Raw genomic sequence first — 25,134 nt, forward strand, 5'->3', positions numbered from 1 at the left:
GTGTGATCTCAGTACTATGTGAAAATCAATGCAGTATTTGATTTTTAGGTTTGTCCTCTGATAATTAGATGATATCCAGATATAAAGATTTATGGAATGTTATCAGCGGCTGAGTAATTCTGGCCATTATTGGAAGTTTTGTATATAAGAAGCAAATGCAACGTTAACCAAGATACTAAACATCAAGAGAAATATAACCTTGTTTCTGAGGAGACCGTGAGTATGACTTCTGCTGGGCAATATTCACATTTGAATTATTGAACTCATTGCAACTCTTGCATTTCTTAAAAGCTTTCATATTTGTTGCATATTCCTCTTTATAAATGTGTCTATTTAAGTTAGGGCTCATTCTTCTAAGATCTTATTTATTTTTTCTTGGATTTTTTTATTTATATGTGAAATTATTAATTACTAGATGATAGATTTGCTTATTACTTCCAGCATTTTTATAGCGAGTGCCTAATGTGAACATTTCTCTCTCTTATTCTTCCTTTTGAGAAGCAAAAATCAGTCCTCTAGCATCATATGGGTTAGCTGTATTACTATACTATATTAAATAATTTACTTTTATCCAGGTGCTATTGAATCAAACTTTATTAAAACAGTTGCTAAACTTCAGAAGCTACTAATGAATTTCTTCAAATTATACACCCCTCCAAACAACTTTGGACCAAATTATATAAACCCCTGGTGGATGTCCCAAGCAGTTCCTTATAGGCATTGGCCTTAGGTCATCCTAAAGAAGCGTTATAGTGGAGAACATAATCATTGGAAACAGACCACCTAGTCTCAAACATGGGATCAATTGTTTTCAACCTACCTATTGGGGAAGCCCTTTTTTTTTTTAGCCTTGCCTTGTTTATCCATAAAATGGGGACTGAAATGCTATCTACTTCAAAGGCTTATCATGAGAATCAAATGGGATGACAATAATAATAACTGTATTTATTCAGTGTTTATGACATGCCTATCATGTTGTTAAGAACTTTCATTATCTTCATGGGTTTTGATAATAACTTTGGGACATGCACCATTACTTGCTGTATTTTCTCAAACAGAAAACTATCTCAGTGAAGGCAACTAACTTCCACACTCAACATGCTGGACACACTCCCCAGTACACAGTGAGACCTCTGCAAATGTTAGTTACTGGTATCATCTTAGAGCTGGTCCATGGGCATTTTGAGCACACTTAACCTGCCCCTGAACATCTTTGAGCCCATGTTTACGACTGGGTTGTTGGGACATCCTAAACTTAAACCATAGGTTAAGTGTCCTCACTTTACAATGCCAAATTACTTAATGAGGCAATAGATGGTATAAAATTATGGCTCCTTGAAATACATGGTCAAACCCTTCTGGCTTGAATGTTAAAACACTGCTGGTTGGTCTTTATGTACGAGTTTGTCCCTTTCTAAAATATCTTTGTAAAGACATGGTTAAAAATCCATTTGTAAGGGACACTGTTATATCTAATCCTACACTAAATAAGTGGCCAAACTCTCAGACCAGAGGGTCAGACTGAGGTCTGGAGAGCTTCAGTCTGGCTTTCCTGTAAGTTGCAAAGTATGCTAAGTGTTCTACATGAATTATGACAACTGGTCATACTGCCTTTGTTGAAACATCAGCAACTGAGAAATCACTACTTTCCATAGAATCCCACTTGAGTCCAATGATCCGAATCTTACAAAGCTCTTCATGATACAGAATTAAAATCTTTCCATGTGTGACCTCCAAATATTGCTCCTAGTACTCAGTAGTTTCTTTTTTTTTTTAGATTATTTATTTGTTTATTTGAGAGAGAGAGAGGAGAGAGAGAGCACGAGTGGTGGGAGGGGCAGAGGGAGAAGGAGAAGCAGACTCCCCACTGAGCAGGGAGCCCAACATGGGACTCGATCCCAGGACCCTGAGATCATGACCTGAGCTGAAGGCAGATGCTTAACTGACTGAGCCTCCCAGGTGTTACAGCACTTAGTAGTTTCTTAACAAATATTATTGAATGACTTATTTCTGATGCATAAACATGAATTGATTTAAGACTGTCCGCCATATGGCGTCTCTTCAAATATTTGAGGACAAATATCACTTCTCCCTTGAGGCTTTTTCACCAGCTTAATATCTGAAGCTTCTCAAACATGTAGTTGGTGATTACAACATAGAAGGGGGTTTAGATGTTCTGGGTCTAATGTCAAATAGTTTGTCTATGCTGAGAAATAAGTGATAATTGCCATCACAAGATCAGAAAAGTAAAGGGCTATAAAAGTGGTCCTTTGGAAAAAGTTTATAAATTGTAATTTCAATAAAAATGGAAAAATGGAAAAGAACATCAATTTAGTTCTAATAAGTTTGAGTGTAAGGGGGATTCTTTATTGTCCAAGAGAAAATGCTGACCAGCTGCCCCAAGCACCACATGTTGACAAGCAAGGCTGGTAAATTTTAAATTGGGCAACCCAGTTTTTCCAGGTAGCTCAGAGTAAAAAAAATTCGTTCATTCATTTTATAGCAAGCACATTTTGTCACTGGGCAGTATTTCTTTCTAACTACAAGACGCCTAACAATTCTGGTGTTCTAGTTTTACTTTTCAGATGAGACCTTTTTAATTTTATAAATGGTACTATATACACTATAGTATATACACCAAAGGAACGGTATTCTCCGCCTTGTTTTTACAATCCACCCAAGATAACTTTTCATATAAATACATACATACCTATCTCACTTTTTTCTCTTCGGGGAGAGAGTGTTATCGTATTTTCTTCTTTTTATTTTTTAATTTAAATACAACTGATATATAACATTTATACCAGTTTTAAGTGTACAACATTAATGATTCGATATTTGCATATACTGTGAAATGATCACCCCAATAAGTCTAGTTAACATACATCGCCACACATAGTCACAGAATTATTTTTTCTTATGATGGAAACCTTTAAGATCTACTCTCTTAGCAACTTTAAAAAATACAATACAATATTATCATCACCTATAGTCTCCGTGCTGTACATTATATCCCCCTGATTTATTTATTTTATAGCTGGGAGTTTGTACTTTTTAATCTGCTTCTTCCATTTCATTCCTCCTCCACCTCCCTGCCTCTGGTAACCACCCATCTGTTCTCTGTATCCAGGAGTTCAGTTGTTTTGCTTTTTGTTTTGGTGTTTTTGTTTGTTTGTTTGTTTTAGATGCCACACATAAATGAGATCATACAGTATTTGTCTTTCTCTGACTTATTTCACTTAGCATGATGCCCTTGAGGTCCATCCATGTTGTCCTCTATGGCAAGATTTCCTTCTTTTTAAAGGCTGAATAGTATTTCAGTGTGTGTGTGTGTGTGTGTGACATTTTCTTGATCGATTTATCTATCAATGGACACTTACATTTCTTCCATGTCTTGGCTCTCGTAAATAATGCTGCAGTGAACATGGGGGTGCAGATATCTTTCTGAGTTATTGGTTTTTGTTTTCTTTGGCTAAATATTCAGAAGTGGAATTGTCGAATTATATGATAGTTCTATTTATAATTTTTCTGAGGAACCTCCGTACTGTTTTTGCACCAACTTACATTCCCACCAACAGTGAGTGCCCGAGTGTTCCATTTTCTCCACATCCTTGCCAACACTTGTTGCGCTTGTTATTTCTTGTCTTTGATAATAACCACACACAGGTGTGAGGTGATATTTCATTGCAGTTTTGATTTGCATCTCGCTTTTTTTTTAAGCAATATGCATGACATTCTGTTGTATGGTTTACACAATAATTTATAAGATTATGTTCTCTGCTGATAGGCACTTAAGTCATTCCCAATCTTTCCTAGTATAAACAATGCTGTAGTGAACATCCTCGTACATATAGATGGTTTTAGACACATTTGTGGTTATAGACATATTTGTGGAATCAAGTAGAGTGAAAACATGCGAAGCATTAAGATACTTATGCTGACATCCACATGTCCCAGTTTATTGCCCAACAGAATATAATCAAACCTAAGCCTTTCTCTACTTTGCATGAAGGTAAAATTAGCACAAAATACAAGTATTATGAAAGTATAATGGGCTAACCATGGCACTGGTTACTCTTCTTTTTCAGGCAAGACAAAAATGTGGTTGCTATTAACAGTGACAAGTTTGATATCTACACTTGGAACTACACATGGTTACTTTGGAAAATTACATCCTATAAGCCCTGAAGTGACTATGAATATTGTAAGTTACCAGGGTTGGGGATGGGGAACCTATAGAACCAAGAGCAACTGCCATGACTTAGAATCATGGTGAGTTGAAGCTTTTACATGACCGATCAAGAATAACTAACAGCGGGACGCCTGGGTGGCTCAGTCACTAAGCGTCTGCCTTCGGCTCAGGTCGTGATCCCGGGGTCCTGGGATCAAGTCCCACATCGGGCTCCTTGCTCAGTGAGGAGCCTGCTTCTCCCTCTCCCTCTGCTGCTCCCCCTGCTTGTGCTCTCTCTCTCTGACAAATAAATAAATAAAAATCTTTAAAAAAAAAAAGAATAACAGCATCTACTTACCAAACGCATTTAAAAACTCAACTAAAATTAAAAGCTTTGTTTTTCCTCATCAGAGTCAGATGATCACCTATTGGGGATACCCAAGTGAAGAGTATGATGTCGTGACTGAAGACGGTTATATACTTGGGATCAACAGAATTCCTTATGGGAAGAAAAATTCAGAGAATATAGGTATAATCCTGTCTCCCTTCCTCTTTCCTTCTCTCTTTTCTTCCCTTCATTCCATCCTTGTTTCTTTCCTCCCTCCCTTCCTCCTTTCATTTCTCCCTAAGGACTTAATGAGTCTTGCTCATTCTGGAAATGCAGCAATGACAAAACCTTATCTCCAGTCTTCAAAGAGATTACCATCAAGTCAATGAGATGCATGAACAGATGGTTATAATATAATAATATGTGATAAGTGCAAGGCTAGAACTCTCCAGAGGATATTGAACTGGAAGTTCTGGTAAAGGTGCCTAACTCAGCTAGTGGAGGTCAAGGAAAACTTGCTATAGAAATAATAACTAAACTGAGTCCTGGAGGACCAGGAAGCGTTAGCCAGGATGTGTGTTACAGTAAGGAGGATGGGGAGGCGATCTGAGGCTCATTTCCTAAACAGATAAAGGTCACTTAAATAAAAATTTATCTTGTTTTCATCGCAGGAAAATTGTGAAGTACAAAAAGAATAAAATTAAGCAACATCACCTATCACTTTACCACTCACAATCCACTTAAATTAACATCACGCTGAACTTCCTTAGAATATCAGTTTCTCAATAGCTTTCTGAGGTATAATTGGCCTACAATAAACTGCACATGTTTAAAATGCACAATCTGATACATTGTGTCACTTGAGAAACCACCACCATGATTAAGATAATATATTCAAATATTCAACTCAATCAAGCAAACGTATTTAATTCTACTCGTCTGAAAGCCTATTTCCGTCTTCGTGTTTATCTGAGAATGAGGAATGAGTGTATAAAGCTTGGATACGATTTTCTCCCTCAGGCCGGAGACCTGTTGCATTTTTGCAGCACGGTTTGCTCGCATCAGCCACAAACTGGATCTCCAACTTGCCCAACAACAGCCTGGCCTTCATTCTGGCAGACGCAGGTTATGACGTGTGGCTGGGCAACAGCAGGGGAAACACCTGGGCCAGGAGAAACCTATACTTCTCCCCAGACTCAGTTGAATTCTGGGCTTTCAGGTAAAGAAAGGGGACAAGGAAAGATGGACAATGAAAAATAAACATTGAGTCTAAAAAGCATGGGTATTCATGCGTGCATATTCCAGTCCAGTCCCATTTTAATATATTACACTCTCAGTAGGAAAAAAGCAAGTCATTTTTATCCTAATACCTTCTTGGATTCTTCCATACACCTCAGTCCAAGGGTAGCTTTTCCTTCACATTTTCTATGATCTCGGTACGCATGATTAGCCCGATTTCCTGAGTATGCTTTTCCAAATGGAATGAGCGAAATGACCGAAGCATGGAAATTTGCTGCCTTCAGCAGATTCCAAAAGGAACATCTGTGGAGATTTGGGAGGATGTCCAAACTCAGTTGGGGGTTCAAGAACCCGAGTCACCATCGAAAGTGAGGTGGGGGGGGGAGCGTGAAATTTGGACACCGTGGAAAGCTTTTCAAAGGTTTCCTATCTCTGGCCCTCTCGTGCCCCATTCCTGGAAAGTGCTGATGGAAGGGGGAACAGAAGAGATTTCGGTGATGATGCTGAGGCACAGAAGGGCTCTGAGTGTTCCAAGGCCTGAAAGGAAGCCCATGTCTCTGGAGTGGTGAGAAAGAGAGATAGGTCAGGTGGGCTCCGCGTGCAATGCTGAGGGCCTCAGAGCTCACCCTTCACACAAGGAGAAGCCACTGAACAGTTTCCAACAAGGCAGTGGCAGAATCCCGTTTTCATTTTCAAAAGATTATTCTGGCTGATCTCTGGGGAGTAAAAGAGAGGGCGATATGACTCATCTCAATTGGCGCCAGAACACTGCATACAAATGATGATTAAGTCTGACATTCATTTTTAAGGATAGAAAGAATCCCCACCTACAGATGCTCTCTTGTTTGGATTAAGTTGCAGCTGTAATGTTCTGCTTCAGAAATGATGTCAGCTCTTGATAAGAAGCCACGCCCCTCAAAAGCACCTGATACTAACTAATGGTCTATAAGAAGCAATGCTTAGAGAATCCAGTTTTCTCTTTCTCAAAGAGAGGTTTAGCTATAAATATGCTTGACTTTTAGAAATTACGGCAAGGAAATGTATTCAGTTTTATTTTGTCTTTGTTTTTCTTGCAGCTTTGATGAGATGGCTAAATACGACCTTCCAGCCACAATTGACTTCATTTTAAAGAAAACTGGACAGGATAAGCTACACTATGTTGGCCATTCCCAGGGTACCACCATTGGTAGGTAAAAGCAGCTGAAGCAGGTGGTTTTGTTTGTATAGACCCAGGCATGTTGGTCATCTTGCTAATTGCTTTCCATTCATCATATAAAGGAATGGCTACAACAATCCAGTGATATAGGGACAATTACTATTCCTATTGTATATATGGGGAAACAAAACATGAGGGTAGATAATTTGTGCAAGGTAACACAGGTAGGGCAAATAGGGTAGCTCAGATACCAGCTCAGGCAATCTGACTCCCAAACCCATGCTTTGAGATACTGCACCTCCTGGCCTCTGGACTGAATGTCTTCCATATATTCAACCACATTTATGGAGCACCTGCAATGTGTCCTAAGAATATAGCAATAAATAAAGGAGATGAAAATTTCCATCCTTGTGCTACAGATACTCTAGTGGGGAGGCAGAGAAAGTGACAAGGATTAAAAAGTAAAATATAGAGTAGGTTAGATAATGGTAAGGCTATGGGAAGCAAATAAATCAGGAAAGGCTATTAAGGAGCATCGGAGGGGACACAGCGAGTTCATATAGAGAATACCACCAGCTCTCTGAGTAAAGGCATGAAGGAGGTGGGCGGTGGGGGTGAGCCATGTGTACACCTGAAAAACTGATGTTCTGGGAAGAGGGAATGGCAAGTGCAAAAGGTCTGAGGTTGCAGCCGGTTCAAGGAAAGGTGATGAGGCAATTCATTGTATGGCTGAATCAGGCAGAAAGCAAGAGACGAGATGGGGGCGCGGTCTAAGGAAGGAGGACTATTCAGGGCTTTTTGGCTGTTACGGGGATTTCAGCTTTTACTCTGAGTAAAAAGGGAAACCAGAGTAGAGTTTTGAAGACAGGAGTACCAGGATCCGACCTCAGGATCCTCAACAGGATTAGAAGTTACACGGTCCTGTTAACAGGATCCCCCCAGTTGCCAATGGGGAGAAAGAACTGGGTAGAGGAACTAGGGAGAGGACTCTTAGAGGAACCCATGCGAGGCATGATTGTGACCTGGATGCGGGTAGGTAGCTGTGGTGCACGGTTAGGTTCTAGATGTGTTCTGGAGGTGGAACCTACAGGACTTGCCTCCACATTGGATACAGGGTATAGGGAAAGAGAGGAGTCAGGGATGACACAAGATTTGTGGCCTGAGTACCTAGAGCAATGGAGATGCCCAACCCACGAGGGGGACGGCTGTGAGGAGGGCTGATATGGTCCAGGGGCACAGGGGCTCTGTTTTCTCGCTGTTGGCTGTCAGATACCTGTTGGAGATCTAAGTGGAAGGCCAGGCAGTTGAGTAATGATACAAATCTGGAGTTCAGGGGAGAGGACTGGACTGAAAACACAAAATGTACGTGAGACAGGATGCAATAACCAATGGAGTGAGTTCAGACAGGAAAGAGGAGGAGCCCGAGGACTAAGCCCTGGGCTGCTCTTAATTTAGACGATGAGGAGGAACCAGACAAAGGAGCTGAGGAGTCATGGTGACAGTGCTATGAGGAGCCAGGAGTCCCTGGTGTTCTGGAAGTCAAGGGGAGGACGTGTTTTAAGAAGGAGAAGGTGGTCAACTGTGGAAGAGGCTACTGATGAATCATGTGAACTGAAGTCTAAGAAGGGACCATTGGATTTGGCAGCCGGACAGGTGTAGGGAACCTTCCTAACAGCAACCTCAGAGGAGTGGTTGGGATGAAAGCATAATCCAGTGAGTTCAAGAGCTCACGAGAGAAAGCTATAAATGGAAGGAAAAGGGTGGAAGCAGAAGGGGAAGATGGGGTCACAGGGGAGGAATAACAATGTGTTTTTATGATAGTCCCTACTCTCAGCTGATAACCTGAGTCCCTGCCATGAAGCTGAGCAATCAGAGCATCCATACATAGACATCTATGCAGGGAAGTAGATGAACTTGGTGGCGGGCACATGGATCTCACCTATAGAATTTTAAAGAGTTTATTTTTTTATTTGAGAGCGAGCGAACATGAGTGGGCAGAGGGAGAAGCAGACTCCCCGCTGAGCAGGAAGCCTCACATGGGGCTCAATCCCAGGACCCTGGTATCATGACCTGCGCTGAAGGCAGATGCTTAACCAACTGAGCCACCCAGGCACCACTCACCTATAAAATTTTAGAGAAAAATGTCAGTGACAAAGAGCTTCCCAGTGTCCTTTGTCATTACATCATAGGCCATGTTCCCAAGGAAATGAGGATTAGTATTCAGGGTGTTTTATAAATAAACACTGCTAGGGTAAAGGGCAGAAAAGCAGGACTAGGCAGAGAGAGAAACTGGGACGTGACACGGTCTCAAAAAGGTCTCTGCCAGCTCTGTATGAGATGGCTCTTCAGAGTCTTTGAGTGGGACTAGGTGACCCACTTGCTGATCAGCCATTCAATGCAGACTGCCCTGGGAAGGGATTCCCTTGAATTCTTTGAGAACCTTGGATTCTCTTGAGCAAAAGAAAAATTAGAAAGGAGTCACAAACTTCCCTGCTCTAGGGTTGAATAAATGTCTCAGACATGAAGAAGAATCTGGACAGTGCAGCACAGCATCAATCACATGTGGTCAGCAATCGACTCAAATCCTTTTTTTTTTTTTAAGATTTATTTATTTATTTATTTATTTATTTATTTATTTATTTTAGAGAGAGAGAGCATGCGCGCATGTGCACAGGGAGACAGGCAGAGGGAGAGGGAGAATCCCAAGCAGACTTCCCACTGAGCAAGGAGCCTGACTTGGGGCTCGATCTCACGACCCTGAGATCCATGACCTGAGCCAAAATCAAGAGTCGGACACTCAACCAACCGAGCCACTTAGGCACCCCTCAAAGTCCTTTGTTAAAAAGGGGGAGATGTTCTAGATTACTAAAATTGACTCCTTCAGTTTCCAAAACCATACAAAAATTTCATTATTTTGGAGGGAAGTCTGCCTTAACTTATGACACACTGCTGCATTTTTAAAGAGCACCCATTGAACAGAGTTTAACCTTTCCTCGATGATCTAAGGTTATAAAATTATTGCCTTGAGATGCAATGCAACAATTTCCTAGGATTTATTGAGATGAGTAGAACTGACACTAAATGACACCAAACTACCACTCTTTGGAGCCATTTGAATTTTGAACATTCTATTCTTCTTTGTCACTAATGGATACCTTGTCATTGCTGTCGCCACACTCATAGATTTCTGGGAGGTGTTTCTGCTTTGAATTTGCATCTTTTAATCTTCTGTGTACTGGAAAGTCAGATAAGTATCCTTGTTAGGATTGTGTCTCAAATAGGATTGTTTATTCTGAGCAAGCAAACGTATTCGGGGAAGTCACCTGTCCTGACAGTGAGGGGACACCCAAGCCAAGTCTTCAAGTGTGATTCTTGCTTTCTCTGGGTGATAGGCTTGCTGTAATCTGCAGAATTAGGCAACCAAGAGCACCATTCTTCCTTAAGCAGAATTGGGCTGAGGTAGGTGAGGTAGGTGTTTACATTTGAAAGTCTTTTTTATTTTTTTCAGGTCATTCTTGTGTCTAATCAATATGTCATTATAAACCGTGGGGAGAGATTATCCTATGTAGTTTGATTGTATAGAGTTTAGCTTAAAAACTCTTTGATCACATCCCAATCTACTAATATGCTACCATTCATAAGACCAATTAATTACAGTCAAGATTTGAGTATATTTACCATGCGGAGATGTTTGAATTATTGTGTCTAGTCACTTGTCCAGCATTTACAATGTGCCTAGTGTCCTGGTAAATGCCTTCTATAACTCACTTCACTTGGTTCCTAAAAAAACCTACTGAAGCACTCATTATTATTAGCCCCATATTTCAGATGAGGAAAATGAAGCTCATAGTGCTTAAGTGATTTGTCCAAGGTCACAAAACTAGTAAACCACATAGCCAGGATTCAAATCTTGTTTGGTCAGATTTAAAACTTTTTCAATCTTCCCACTTACATACCCTACTCGTATTAAATGCTAATTATCTCATTGTGATGACATGAATTTGAACTCATCAAAACCTATATGTAGTATAAATAACTCTTTATCACCCCATGCGAATCGTAAGTTGGCCTGTTTTCTAAAGTCAGATGAAAGAATTTATTTTAACTTTTTACAAGTTCTAGCCTCATGCATGTTCCTAGAGAGAATCTATGAAAATAAAACAAATATACTAAGATTTGATCCACTCTGAACAAGCAGAGGTGGTCATTTTCTCTCTCTTAGTAAACGGCACTGAGTAAATCCAAAATAATGTCCACTTGTAAAACACACACACACACACACAGCCCTTCTTCACTGGTTCCTTGTCATTCTGTTTCAGGTTTCATCGCCTTTTCTACCAATCCCAAGCTGGCTGAAAGAATCAAAACCTTCTATGCATTAGCTCCAGTTGCCACTGTGAAGTACACCAAAAGCCTGCTAAACAAACTCGCGCTTATTCCTTCATTCCTCTTCAAGGTATGTGATTGTCTTTAACTGAATCTAAGATATCAAATTATCCTTGGTCTCAGACTGATGGAAAGAGAAGAGAAACACTGCGCGGACAACCATGTTTCTGGCCAAGAATGGAAATGTGCACATGCGTGTTTTAGTTCTTGACTAGCACTGACCATGGTTGAATCCCCATTAAAGCCGCTGAGATCCCCCTTTATTTTTGCATTCTCAGTTACTTTATATGGGTTAGCAATACCGGGAGTGTTGGTCCCCTTCACAGACGTTTTGTTTCCTTCATAGCTGTATGAAAACCATGATTCAGGGAAGGAGAAATAAAAACAAAACCAGTCAAAGAAGAAGCCTAAATCACCTGCGCCAAGAAAACCAGAAACAGGAAGGGTAGGAAAAAAAGCGAAGGAGAGGGAAAAGGAGAAAGAATGCTCCTTGAGGCAAGCACCTTGAGACCCTTCATCAAATGCCCTTGGCTTTCCAAAACTTTTCCTAAGAGCTTCCCCTTTAAATGGGGTTCCAGAGGGCAGGAGTGTGGATTGCAATAAGCCGTAAATATTAAGTGTCTTGTATAAGTAGGCACACACCAGAGGGAATTAATGATCTTTGTTTTTCCAACACTTAATCACCTACCGAAACCAACGCACCCAGACACCGACACAACTTCCTTCAGGAAAACAGTTTTACTGCAGGCCCTAGAACGTAATGATGCTATTTCCTTCTGTGGTTTTGTGCTATTCATTTCTTTTCACTCTGAACTAACCTGTATGTTGAAAGCCTGAGACTTTATCTACAAACTATATTTGTAAAGCTTTTGTTCAAAACGTGAAAATTTGGGATGACTTTGAGTATCATGACTGGCTGCATTAATGCAGGTGTTTCTTTCCTACTTGTGCTCAGATTTTCTGATAGGCAGTGTAGATAGTTGGTTTAAAAATAATAATAATAAGTGTTAGACCTTAAGTCAGAGGCTTGAGGTTTGGGTCAGGATGCTAGCTTTATAGAATTTATGAACTTTATAGTCAGATCTAGTTAGCACAAGATCCCAACTATTTCTTAGTCTCCTGTTTCCTCATGTATAATATGGGGATAACCAAATGTCTTTTCCTCAAGAAGAGTTGAGGCAAATCCTTCCAAAGGCTTTGCTGAAAATATGGCTGAGTCACCATTTCGGCTCCTGATCTTTTCACGTTTTATTGCTGAAATCACACATCTTGACACTTAGTTATGACATCCTGCCACGTTGTTTTATGATTTTATTTCATAACACTTTTTAACCCAACTAGACTGTAACTCTTTGTGTCTTGTACTTCTTCTCGGCAGCCACTACGTTTCTCAACGGAACAGTAAATATTCAATGTTGGTCATCTGCCCTGTCTATTCCCCAACTTTATTGTGGGAATTAAATGAGAAAAAGTATATGAAATTCCTGAAACAACATAAAGAAATATGAAAATCTCATCAGCCAATTCACACCTGTACCAGTAAACTAGACAAATTAATGAGTCTTCTCCGCTGCTTAATTTTTACAATCCTCTACCGATGCTTTTATTTTTCAGCTTATCTTTGGTGACAAAATATTCTTCCCACACCAGTTTTTTGAACAATTTCTTGCTACTGAGGTGTGTTCCCGTGAGACAGTGGATCTCCTCTGCAGCAATGCCTTATTCATCATTTGTGGATTTGACACTAAGAACTTGAACATGGTTTGTATGCATTGACATTCCTTTTTTTTTTTTTTTAAGATTTTGTTTATTTATTTGACAGAGAGACACAGCGAGAGAGGGAACACAAACAGGGGGAGAGGGTGAGGGAAAAGCTGGCTCCCTGCTGAACAGGGAGTCCGATGAGGGGCTCGATCCCAGGACCCTGCATTGACATTTCTATTCTGAATATTTTGAGCAAATTTTGATGACTTGTCCTACCATCACTTAGACATGATATTCTAAAAAAAAAAAACTAGGAGTAGTGGGCTCCTGGGTGGCTCAGTTGGTTAAGCATCCAACTCTTGATCTCAGCTCAGGTCTTGATCTGAGGGTCGTGAGTTCAAGCCCCATGTTGGGCTCCACACTGGGTGTGGAGTCTACTTAAAACAAAAACAAAACAAAAAAACTAGGAGTAGCTTCAGAATTGTGTCCATGCTATGTAGATAAGCCCAAGGGAAGTCACATCATTGCTCCCAGTTTCATTCCCTCTAGCTCCCTGCTGTCACCCAAGTGCCCCCTAAAGTAAACAGCAGGTAGAAAAAGTAGTAGATAGTGAGCACTACTCACTTCTGACCACCTAAGTAATTGGTGTAACATTTCAATTCTGTGAGGGGACTCGTTGAACCATATATTTTGGCAGGCTCCTCTGCCGATGTCTAAGCATTGAATAAATGTCCTTAATGCTGATAGTCATTCCCATAAATTTTATAAAATTTATTTCAGAGCAATGATTTATGTTAGCTTTTGTCCACATTCTTTATCTGGCTATTTCACTTGCTTTGAATTGGGTTTGGGTTTTAAAACATGTATGACAAAGTGCAGTATCAAAAGTAGTGAAGAGCATGGATTCAGGGTAAGAGCCAAAATTCAAATCCTATCTTTGGAGCTGAGTTACACTCATCTATCTTGGTTTCCTTGTCCACAAAATGTATTATTGTGGAGATTAAATGAACTAATATGTGTAAAGTATGGAGGATATAGTTCAAAGCATATGGCTCATAAGAATAGCATAGGTTTTGCTATTAATACTATTGTATACTGACAATTATCCTCCCTCAGAATTGTCGGTTTAGTTATATACCCTTGAACACCTAAGAAAACCAAGTTCATTGACAAGAAGGTATAATTCTACCTTCAGGTACCTACTCATTAAACAATATTTATTGGGGCACTACTAAGTGTTGTCGCTACTGGGAACACAAAGGTGAAAACACAGATATGTTCCTGCTGTCATGGAAATCAAGGATATCCAGTCCTTTTTCTCAATGCTGATCAGAATCTGTGGATATTTTAAAATATATATGAACAAAGGGAATTTTCCTTCGTTTCTATTTTGGATGGTAAATAAAAGTCTCATCCTTCTGTCTTGCAAGCGAGTCCCTCTCCATGGATCTGGGAATGGCTGCCATTTTATATGTGGAGTATGACGGAGCCATCTACCCTTGTCACACTAAGAAAAGGCAGAACAAGTTACTGCATTCCATTCATAAGAGCCTTCTGAGAAAAACCATAGTAAAATAGAGACGAGGAGCAAAGGAAATTAGAGATTTCATCCTTCTGCATGAACATTATGTAGAGAAAGATTTCATTCTTCTATGATAATGGTCAATTTGTTTGCCCTTAGCCATGGTCCTCCACAGAGTGGCACTAAGACCCACTATGAACTAGTCTATGCAAGCTGAGATACGGATTTCAGTTTGTTGTCTGAGGTCTGATCATGGTGGATTAGGACACTGATAGGATAGCAGGATAGCACAACAATTGTAAATATCCTATACGTGTATACTGACTATCACATATACAATGTGCACATACATATGTCTCCTTATATATGCATATATAGGTCTGCAAAGCAAAAGGCTTGTGTGTGGACATTACATCTACAGCACTCTGGCACTGGGTAGAGAAGAATGAAAGCTGATAATTTAGAGATCTAGATTAAAGTCTCTGGCTCCACCCTGATATGAGCTGCATGACATTGGACATTTCTCTAAACTTCTCTGAGCCCCGATTCCCATTTTGATAAAAGGGATGATGAGTTCTCCTCATTGAGGGGCTACAAATCAAACAAACTGGCTCATGCAATTACGCTTTGCAAGATCTAAAGCAGCATACAACTGTGTTGCTCATCTCCTTTGGTAAATGCTGCCCTTAGGCACTTGACCTGGATCAGAAAAACTTAAATCTTAGCTGTTTTTAAGAAACCAAATATACATCTGTGTGTGCCTTTGCTTTCTAGAGTCGCTTGGATGTGTATCTATCACATAATCCAGCGGGAACATCGGTTCAGGACGTCCTCCACTGGTCCCAGGTATCATTTCTCAAATGCTGTTAAAACTTCTTTTGTGTACCTGAATCCCTGGCACTTTACCAGGGTCACTGAAAATAACTATCAGTGCATGTGAATGAAAATCCTATGAGGGGCTCCTGGGTGGCTGAATCAGTTGAGCTTCTGACTCTTGATTTTGGCTCAGGTCATAATCTTGGGGTCATGAGCTCAAGCCCTGCATCAGGCTCTGTGCTGAACATGGAACCTGCTTAAGATTCTCTCTCTCTACCCCTCCCCCACCCCTCTCGTGTGCATGTATTCTCTCTCTCTAAAAAAAAATAAAAATAAAATCCCATGAAAACTGTCACTTTGGGGAGCAAACAAATGATTTTTGATGACTTGGCATGTGAGAAAAAAGTATTTCAAGCAAAGCCACATTTAAACTTGTATAAATATCTGGTCCTGGATGGTCTTGGTTTTTGGAAGGAGAAATAGTGCTTCAAATATTGTTTTTTTTTTCTTTTTTTATTCTTATGTTAATCCCCATACATTACATCATTAGTTTTAGATGAAGTGTTCCATGATTCATTGTGCATAACACCCAGTGCTCCATGCAGAATGTGCCCTCCTCAATACCCACCACCAGGCTAACCCATCCTCCCACCCCCCTCCCGTCTAGAACCCTCAGTTTGTTTTTCAGAGTCCATCATCTCTCATGGTTCATCTACCCCTCCGATTTCCCCCGCTTCATTCTTCCCCTCCCGCTACCTTCTTCTTCTTCTTTTTTTTTCCTTAACATATATTGCATTATTTGTTTCAGAGGTACAGATCTGAGATTCAACAGTCTTGCACAATTCACAGATCTTACCAGAGCACATACCCTCCCCAGTGTCTATCATCCAGTCACCCCATCCCTCCCACCCCATCCCCCACTCCAGCAACCCTCAGTTTGTTTCCTGCGATTAAGAATTCCTCATATCAGTGAGATCATATGATACATGTCTTTCTCTGTTTGACTTATTTCACTCAACATAATACCCTCCAGTTCCATCCACGTCGTTGCAAATGGCAAGATCTCATTCCTTTTGATGGCTGCATAATATTCCATTGTATATATATACCACCTCTTCTTTATCCATTCATCTGTCAATGGACATCTTGGCTCTTTCCACAGTTTGGCTATTGTGGACATTGCTGCTATAAACATCGGGGTACACGTACCCCTTCAGATCCCTACTTTTGTATCTTTGGGGTAAATACCCACTAGTGCAATTGCTGGATCATATGGTAGCTCTATTTTCAACTTTTTGAGGAATCTCCATACAGTTTTCCAGAGTGGCTGCACCAGCTTGCATTCCCACCAACAGTGTAGGAGGGTTCCCCTTTCTCCGCATCCCTGCCAACATCTGTCATTTCCTGACTTGTTAATTTTAGCCATTCTGACTGGTGTGAGGTGGTATCTCATTGAGGTTTTGATTTGGATTTCCCTGATGCCGAGCGATATTGAGCACTTTTTCATGTGTCTGTTGGCCATTTGGATGTCTTCTTTGGAAAAATGTCTGTTCATGTCTTCTGCCCATTTCTTGATTGGATTGTTCTTTGGGTGTTGAGTTTGATGAGTTCTTTATAGATTTTGGATACTAGCCCTTTATCTGATATGTCATTTGCAAATATCTTCTCCCATTCTGTCGGTTGTCTTTTGGTTTTGTTGACTGTTTCCTTTGCTTTGCAAAAGCTTTTTATCTTGATGAAGTCCCAATAGTTCATTTTTGCCCTTGTTTCCCTTGCCTTTGGCGATGTTTCTAGGAAGAAGTTCCTTCGGCTGAGGTCAAAGAGGTTGCTGCCTGTGTTCTCCTTTAGGATTTTGATGGACTCCTGTCTCACACTGAGGTCTTTCAACCATTTGGAGTCTATTTTTGTGTGTGGTGTAAGGAAATGGTCCAGTTTCATTCTTCTGCATGTGGCTATCCAATTTTCCCAACACCATTTGTTGAAGAGACTGTCTTTGTTCCATTGGACATTCTTTCCTGCTTTGTCAAAGATGAGTTGACCATAGAGTTGAGGGTCCATTTCTGGGCTCTCTATACCGTATAGATTATGTTCCATTGATCTATGTGTCTGTTTTTGTGCCAGTACCATGCTGTCTTGATGATGACAGCTTTGTAATAGAGCTGGAAGCCCGGAATTGTGATGCCGCCGGCTTTGCTTTTCTTTTTCAACATTCCTCTGGCTATGCGGGGTCTTTTCTGGTTCCATACAAATTTTAGGATTATTTGTTCCATTTCTTTGAAAAAAGTGGATGGTATTTTGATGGGGATTGCATTGAATGTGTAGATTGCTCTAGGTAGCATTGACATCTTCACAATATTTGTTCTTCCAATCCATGAGCATGGAACGTTTTTCCATTTCTTTGTGTCTTCCTCAATTTCTTTCATGAGTATTTTATAGTTTTCTGAGTACAGATCCTTTGTCTCTTTGGTTAGATTTATTCCTAGGTATCTTATGGTTTTGGGTGCAATTGTAAATGGGATCGACTCCTTAATTTCTCTTTCTTCTGTCTTGTTGTTGGTGTATAGGAATGCCACTGACTTCTGTGCATTGATTTTATATCCTGCCACTTGACTGAATTTCTGTATGAGTTCTAGCAGTTTTGGGGTGGAGTCTTTGGGGTTTTCCACATAAAGTATCATATCATCTGCAAAGAGTGAGAGTTTGACTTCTTCTTTGCCGATTTGGATGCCTTTGATTTCTTTTTGTTGTCTGATTGCTGTGGCTAGGACTTCCAATACTATGTTGAATAGCAGTGGTGATAGTGGACATCCCTGCTGCATTCCTGACCTTAGGGGGAAAGCTCTCAGTTTTTCCCCATTGAGAATGATATTCGCTGTACGTTTTTCATAGATGGCTTTTATGATATTGAGGTATGTACCCTGTATCCCTATACTCTGAAGAGTTTTGATCAAGAAAGGATGCTGTACTTTGTCAAAAGCTTTTTCTGCATCTATTGAGAGGATCATATGATTCTTGTTCTTTCTTTTGTTAATGTATTGTATCACATTGATTGATTTGCGGATGTTGAACCAACCTTGCAGCCCAGGGATAAATCCCACTTGGTCGTGGTGAATAATCCTTTTAATGGACTGTTGGATCCTATTGGCTAGTATTTTGGTGAGAATTTTTGCATCCATGTTCATCAGGGATATTGGTCTGTAATTCTCCTTTTTGATGGGGTCTTTGTCTGGTTTTGGGATCAAGGTAATGCTGGCCTCATAAAATGAGTTTGGAAGTTTTCCTTCCATTTCTATTTTTTGGAACAGTTTCAGAAGAATAGGTATGAATTCTTCTTGAAATGTTTGGTAGAATTCCCCTGGGAAGCCATCTGGCCCTGGGCTTTTGTTTTTTGGGAGATTTTTGATGACTGCTTCAATTTCCTTAGTGGTTATAGGTCTGTTCAGGTTTTCTATTTCATCCTGGTTCAGTTTTGGTAGTTGATACATCTCTAGGAATGCATCCATTTCTTCCAGGTTATCGAATTTGCTGGCATAGAGTTGCTCATAATATGTTCTTATAATTGTTTGTATTTCTCTGGTGTTGGTTGTGATCTCTCCTCTTTCATTCATGATTTTGTTGATTTGGGTCATTTCTCTTCTCTTTTTGATAAGTCTGGCCAGTGGTTTATCAATCTTGTTAATTCTTTCAAAGAACCAGCTCCTAGTTTTGTTGATCTGTTCTACTGTTCTTTTAGTTTCTATTTCATTGATTTCTGCTCTGATCTTTATGATTTCTCTTCTCCTGCTGGGTTTAGCCTTATTTGCTGTTCTTTCTCCAGCTCCTTTAGGTGGAGGGTTAGGTTGTGTACTTGAGACCTTTCTTGTTTCTTGAGAAAGGCTTGTGTTGCTATATATTTTCCTCTTAGGACTGCCTTTGCTGCATCCCAAAGATTTTGAATAGTTGTGTTTTCATTTTCATTGGTTTCCATGTATTTTTTTAATTCTTCTTTAATTTCCTGGTTGACCCATTCATTCTTCAGTAGGATGCTCTTTAGCCTCCATGTATTTGAGTTCTTTCCGACTTTCCTCTTGTGATTGAGTTCTAGTTTCAAAGTATTGTGGTCTGAAAATAGGCAGGGAATGATCCCAATCTTTTGGTACCAGTTGAGACCTGATTTATGACCTAGGATGTGATCGATTCTGGAGAATGTTCCATGGGCACTAGAGAAGAATGTGTATTCCGTTGCTTTGGGGTGGAATGTTCTGAATATGTCTGTGAAGTCCATTTGGTCCAGTGTGTCATTTAAAGTCTTTATTTCCTTGTTGATCTTTTGCTTAGACGATCTGTCCGTTTCAGTGAGGGGGGTGTTAAAGTCCCCCACTATTATTGTATTGTTGTCAATGTGTTTCTTTGCTTTTGTTATTAATTGCCTTATATAATTGGCTGCTCCCATGTTAGGGGCATAGATATTTACAATTGTTAGATCTTCTTGTTGGATAGATCCTTTAAGTAGGATATAATGTCCTTCCTCATCTCTTATTACAGTCTTTGGTTTAAAATCTAATTTGTCTGATATAAGGATTGCCACCCCAGCTTTCTTTTGGTGTCCATTAGCATGGTAAATGGTTTTCCACCCCCTCACTTTCGATCTGGGGGTGTCTTTGGGTCTAAAATGAGTCTCTTGCAGACAGCATATCGATGGGTCTTGTTTTTTAATCCAGTCTGATAGCCTGTGTCTTTTGATTGGGGCATTGAGCCCATTTACATTCAGGGTAACTATTGAAAGATAGGAATTAAGTGCCAATGTATTGCCTATAAGGTGACTGTTACCGTATAGTGTCTGTGTTCCTTTCTGGTCGATGTTGCTTTTAGGCTCTCTCTTTGCTTAGAGGACCCCTTTCAAGATTTCCTGTAGGGCTGGTTTTGTGTTTGCAAATTCCTTTAGTTTTTGTTTGTCCTGGAAGCTTTTTATCTCTCCTTCAATTTTCAATGACAGCCTAGCTGGATATAGTATTCTTGGCTGCATATTTTTCTCATTTAGTGCTCTGAATATATCCTGCCAGTCCTTTCTGGCCTGCCAGGTCTCTGTGGATAGGTCTGTTGCCAATCTAATGTTTCTACCCTTGTAGGTTACATATCTCTTCTCCCTAGCTGCTTTCAGGATTTTCTCTTTGTCTATGAGACTCATAAGTTTTACTATTAGATGTCGGGGTGTTGACCTATTTTTATTGATTTTGAGAGGGGTTCTCTGTGCTTCCTGGATTTTGATGCCTGTTTCCTTCCCCAAATTAGGGAAGTTCTCTGCTATAATTTGCTCCATTATACCTTCTGCCCCTCTCTCTCTTTCTTCTTCTTCTGGGATCCCAATTATTCTAATGTTGTTTTGTCTTATGGTATCGCTTATCTCTCGAATTCTGCCCTCGTGATCCAGTAGTTGCTTATCTCTCTTTTTCTCAGCTTCATTTTCCATCATTTCATCTTCTATATTACTGATTCTCTCTTCTGCCTCATTTATTCTAGCAGTTAGCGCCCCCATTTTTGATTGCACCTCATTAATAGCCTTTTTGATTTCTACTTGGTTGGATTTTAGTTCTTTTACTTCTCCAGAAAGGGTTTCTCTAATAACTTCCATATTTTTTTCAAGCCCAGCTAGTATCTTTAAAGTGATGATTCTGAACTCTAGATCTGACATCGTACTAATGTCTGTATTGAGTAGGTCCCTGGCAGTCGGTACTACCTCTTGTTCTTTTTGTTGAGGTGATTTTTTCCGTCTTGTCATTTTGTGCAGAGGGGAATAGATTAATGAGAGAACAAAATGCTAGCAGAGTAACAACATCCCCAGAAAATATACTCTAAACAAATCAGAAAAGACCTTCCAGAAAGTGGTCACTTTTCTGATGAGAGAGTTGTTGCTCTTCTTTTCTTTGATCTCCTGTTGAGTTTGTAGGTGTTCAGAGTGGTTTGATCCCTATCCAGCTGAATTCCTGAGAGGAGACGAAATCCAGGTCTCCTACTCCTCCGCCATCTCTACAAAAGGCCCAAATATTGTTTAAATTGAAAATAAACCAACTGGAAGTGTCTGAATTTTCTTTTTCACATAGCAAGGAGAGTTTTTATTTCCTTGTGTTCTTCATTTCTCTACATTAGGCTGTTAAGTCTGGGAAGTTCCAAGCTTTTGACTGGGGCAGCCCAGCTCAGAACATGCTGCACTATCATCAGGTAAGCTTCTTTAAGTTGAAATTGTTCACATTTTGAAAGACAAAGATATAAAAGGTTAAAGGTAAAATTATGATAATCGTGCATATATTTTCCAAAGGAATGTTGGTGCCCAGACTCATCCTTAAGGAAATTAGAAAGTAGACAATAATTTCCTTGGAATCCCTTCATCATGCCAGACATCACCCCGTCTCCATTCTCCCTCTGTGCACTCTGCTCCATTGGCTGCACTCAGGGTACCGCACCACCGCGTGCGAGAACCTCCTAGAACACATTACCCCTCACCCCCTTATACAGCTCTGCCCTGTATCCCAGCCACCCAGCATACAGTCCTCTCCTTTGGGAAGTGCAATTTGCTGATACAACAAGCCAATAATTCGAACTGTTCATGAGATAAAGCTGGAATCTCTGGTCTTCTTCAACAATAGCCCCTCCTTTGTGAACAGCCAGAGAGGTGATCCCACCATATTCCCAGAGGTAAGATGTTAGGATGGCGTGCTCGCAGGTCAAGGCTGGAGATACTCCTCAGCTGACAGAGGCCTTGTTGGAGAGGCAGACATACTGGCCACCGCTTGCACTTGCTGCTGCTTTGGAGTCCATCCTCTCTGAGGCCCCCTAGGCGTTGAGTCAGGAATTGCTTCATCTCACCACCCAGACTCGGAATGAGGCAATGTCTGCAAGCCCTCAGCTCAGGGTACACCCTCAGACCATCACTGGCTACATTTGAATGGAGAGCTACTCTGCAGTTTTTATAATTTTCTTCCCTTCCTTCTTATCCCACCCCAAATTTTCCGCCCAAGTATTGGCCGAGCAGCCCTACTGATTTTCATCTGCTTCCACGACTTGATGTTTACAAGGGATTTCTATCTCTTCACCACAATATCTTATGTGTAGAGAAGATGTCCCCCCTTTTTGTGACATTTTTGATGTCTTTAAAGAGGTACCATCAGATCAAACATTGTTGAAAACTTTTCCCCCCAACCATTGCCTCCTCAAACCCCCAAAACACAGTCATTCTTTGCATCTACCTTTCTACTGGGCTCTGTCATCAGAGGCTTTCATCTTAAAGGACCCAAAATAACAAATCCCAAGCCCACCCTCCCTCCAGCCAAGCCATAAAACAGGACAGATGGTCTTCAACTAACTGAGCACTGACACTAATTTAAGAGCCAGAAGCTAGCATTTAGAAAACTCTTTGAACAATGGAGTATGAATAAAGGTAAGTGGGCTTATTATTATGGATATTCTCCACACCCCTTTCTCCACTATAATAAAGTGTTAAAATACTATGGAAAATTACATATGATGAAATATTTTGTTATGACACAAGTTGGCGATTATATAAAGTGAGAATATAGAAAAATGTAGTATATCGGTTTAGTAATCTTGAGAATATGATCTAAAAAGCTAACAAAGTTCTCTGTGGATAGTGGTAAAATTGGTGATGATTTACTTATTCCCTTGTCCTGCTTTATAAACCTCTTTAAAATCTATGTGTAAATGGTGATCTTCTAGAAATTGCAAATGAGACTGATGATAGCTTTTATCAGAATTTTAACCAATATTTAGTAAAATCAGGTAAGTATTAAATAAATGCAACCCCTTCAATGAACTGACTGACCTACCAACTGACCATACTGGTGAATCAATACAAAGCCAAAATAAATAACTCAAGATATTTCGAGATCATACTTTAGAGGGCCTGGGTAGAAACAGTCTATTACAGTTAGAATCCAATCAAATCCACTTTCTTGAGCTTGGGTAGAAATCTAAGTTTTTAATTTGCCAAGAATTGTTATCTAAAGACTTGCTATTCAAGGCATGGTCCAGAGCCAAGAGGATCAGCATTCACCTGGGAATGCAGAATCCCAGCTCTTCCCCCAGATGTACCGAATCTTCATTTTAACAAGATCCCCAAGTGATTCACAGGCCCTTTCAAGTTTGAGAAGTACTGACCTAAAACATATCACATCCACTTCGCTGTGTGGATAAAGGTGACTTTCTCTGAGCAATCACTGGTAAGAATCTCCTTCTAAAACTCCATCATGCCATGTGCAACAACATGGATCAAACTTGAGGGCATTATGCTAAGTGAAGTAAGTCAGACAGAGAAAGACACATACTGTATGATCTCACTTATATGTAGAATCTAAAAACAAAAACAACAGCTGAGTTCATAGATACAGAGAACAGATGGCTGGCTGCCAGAGGTGTGGGCGGTACAGGGTGGGTGAAATGGATGAAGATGGTCAAAAGGCACAAACTTCCAGTTTATACAATAAATAAGTCCCGAGGATGTCATGTACAGCATGGTGACTATAATTAACAATGCTGTATTGTATATTTGGAAGTTACGGAGAAAGTGGATCTTAAAAGTTCTCATCACAAGAAAAAAATTTGTAACTATGTGTGGTGATGGACATTAACTAGACATACTGGGGTGATTATTTCACAATATATGCATCAATTAAATCATTATGTTGTACACCTGAAATTGATACAATGTTATGTGTTAATTACACCTCAGTAGAAAAAGTCATCAACCAATGCAATATCCTCTAGCCAAGGAATAAGTATTGGGCTTTAAAGTGCAGCTACCTATAAACACTAGGGTTCTTTCTCTCTTGTGTTTTAGCCCACACCTCCCTACTACAACTTGACGGACATGCATGTGCCAATTGCAGTGTGGAACGGAGGCAATGACTTGTTGGCCGACCCTCAAGACGTTGACCTTCTGCTTTCCAAACTCCCCAACCTCATTTACCACAAGAAGATTCCTCCTTACAATCACTTGGATTTTATCTGGGCCATGGATGCCCCTCAAGTAATTTACAACGATATTGTTTCTATGATGGGAGAAAATAATAAGTAGTTCCCCATTTAGAGAATTATCCATTTATTGTTCCAAAATAAGTTCTTCTCTCTCACATGGTGTTTGGGATACAGGGATTCTTTCTGTAATTTTGACTTCAGAAATATATTAGCATCAACAATCTTTCTAGTTGTCTTTTTTGAATGTCAAAAAAGTTTTACATTTTTTTATTTTTCACTTAAGATGGGTCTTGAAACACTTGGAAGAACACATTTGTGGGGAGGTGAAATGTCTCTCCCAGTGCTCCCATCCCAATGATCTTCTAAACTCAACATAGATTGTGAGACATGAGTCATGAGTGTTACCAAAAGACAGTCATGGGATAGAATACTGACTCCTCTGGGGCATGCTTGAGATTGAGTACATTGCTTTCTATGGTCTGTTGTTGCTGAAGCTCACTCTCTCCCTCTGTACGCTGGTGATATTCCTTGCTGTTTTGCCTATTTAACCCCATGAAAAGGCAAATTAAGCTATCAGCTGAATGAAGGTCAGCTCACTTTCACTTCCTAGAGGGAAGAGAGCAACTGGCAATAGGGAGCTGTAGTTCTGGAAGTTGGGCTACGAGGTGTGTTCTCCATCCTTCCTGCTGTTCTATCCCCATCCCTGGACCTTGGCCACAGAACATGCGACAACCAACCATAAGATTTTTTACATTACCATCACCATTCTGGCAACCACAGGATCCAGAAACACTCCCACTGATAATTTAAGTCAGAAGATGCAACTGTCATCATTCGGTGTGCCC

At 40.2% G+C, this 25,134-nt stretch overlaps 1 protein-coding gene across 2 annotated transcripts; it reads left to right on the top strand.

Annotated features, from left to right (window-relative positions):
* Positions 1 to 174: 174 nt before the first annotated feature.
* On the top strand, positions 175 to 24,554 carry LIPF (lipase F, gastric type). 2 transcript variants are annotated; one of them, XM_021696175.2, is made up of 10 exons: positions 175 to 216; positions 4,089 to 4,204; positions 4,583 to 4,700; positions 5,520 to 5,718; positions 6,815 to 6,924; positions 11,214 to 11,350; positions 12,895 to 13,041; positions 15,281 to 15,352; positions 21,449 to 21,520; positions 24,153 to 24,554. In XM_021696175.2, the coding sequence occupies exons 2-10, from the start codon at positions 4,100 to 4,102 to the stop codon at positions 24,387 to 24,389; spliced, it is 1,197 nt and encodes a 398-aa protein (XP_021551850.1). In that variant the 5' UTR covers positions 175 to 216; positions 4,089 to 4,099; the 3' UTR covers positions 24,390 to 24,554. The 2 variants fall into 2 exon arrangements, with proteins under 2 accessions (XP_021551850.1, XP_021551851.1); XM_021696176.1 differs by lacking the exon at positions 175 to 216 and having other exon boundaries at positions 4,079 to 4,204; positions 5,619 to 5,718; positions 24,153 to 24,389.
* Positions 24,555 to 25,134: the final 580 nt, after the last annotated feature.

This window comes from Neomonachus schauinslandi, chromosome 6 (assembly GCF_002201575.2).
Source record: "Neomonachus schauinslandi chromosome 6, ASM220157v2, whole genome shotgun sequence".
In the NCBI taxonomy this organism is placed as follows: Eukaryota; Metazoa; Chordata; class Mammalia; order Carnivora; family Phocidae; genus Neomonachus; species Neomonachus schauinslandi.

Coding starts and splice junctions, on each gene's coding strand:
- LIPF (XM_021696175.2), top strand. CDS start 4,100: ATGTGGTTGCTATTAACAGTGACAAGTTTGATATCTACACTTGGAACT. Junction 4,205..4,582: donor CTGAAGTGACTATGAATATT/GTAAGTTACCAG, acceptor TTTCCTCATCAG/AGTCAGATGATCACCTATTG. Junction 11,351..12,894: donor TTCCTTCATTCCTCTTCAAG/GTATGTGATTGT, acceptor TTTATTTTTCAG/CTTATCTTTGGTGACAAAAT.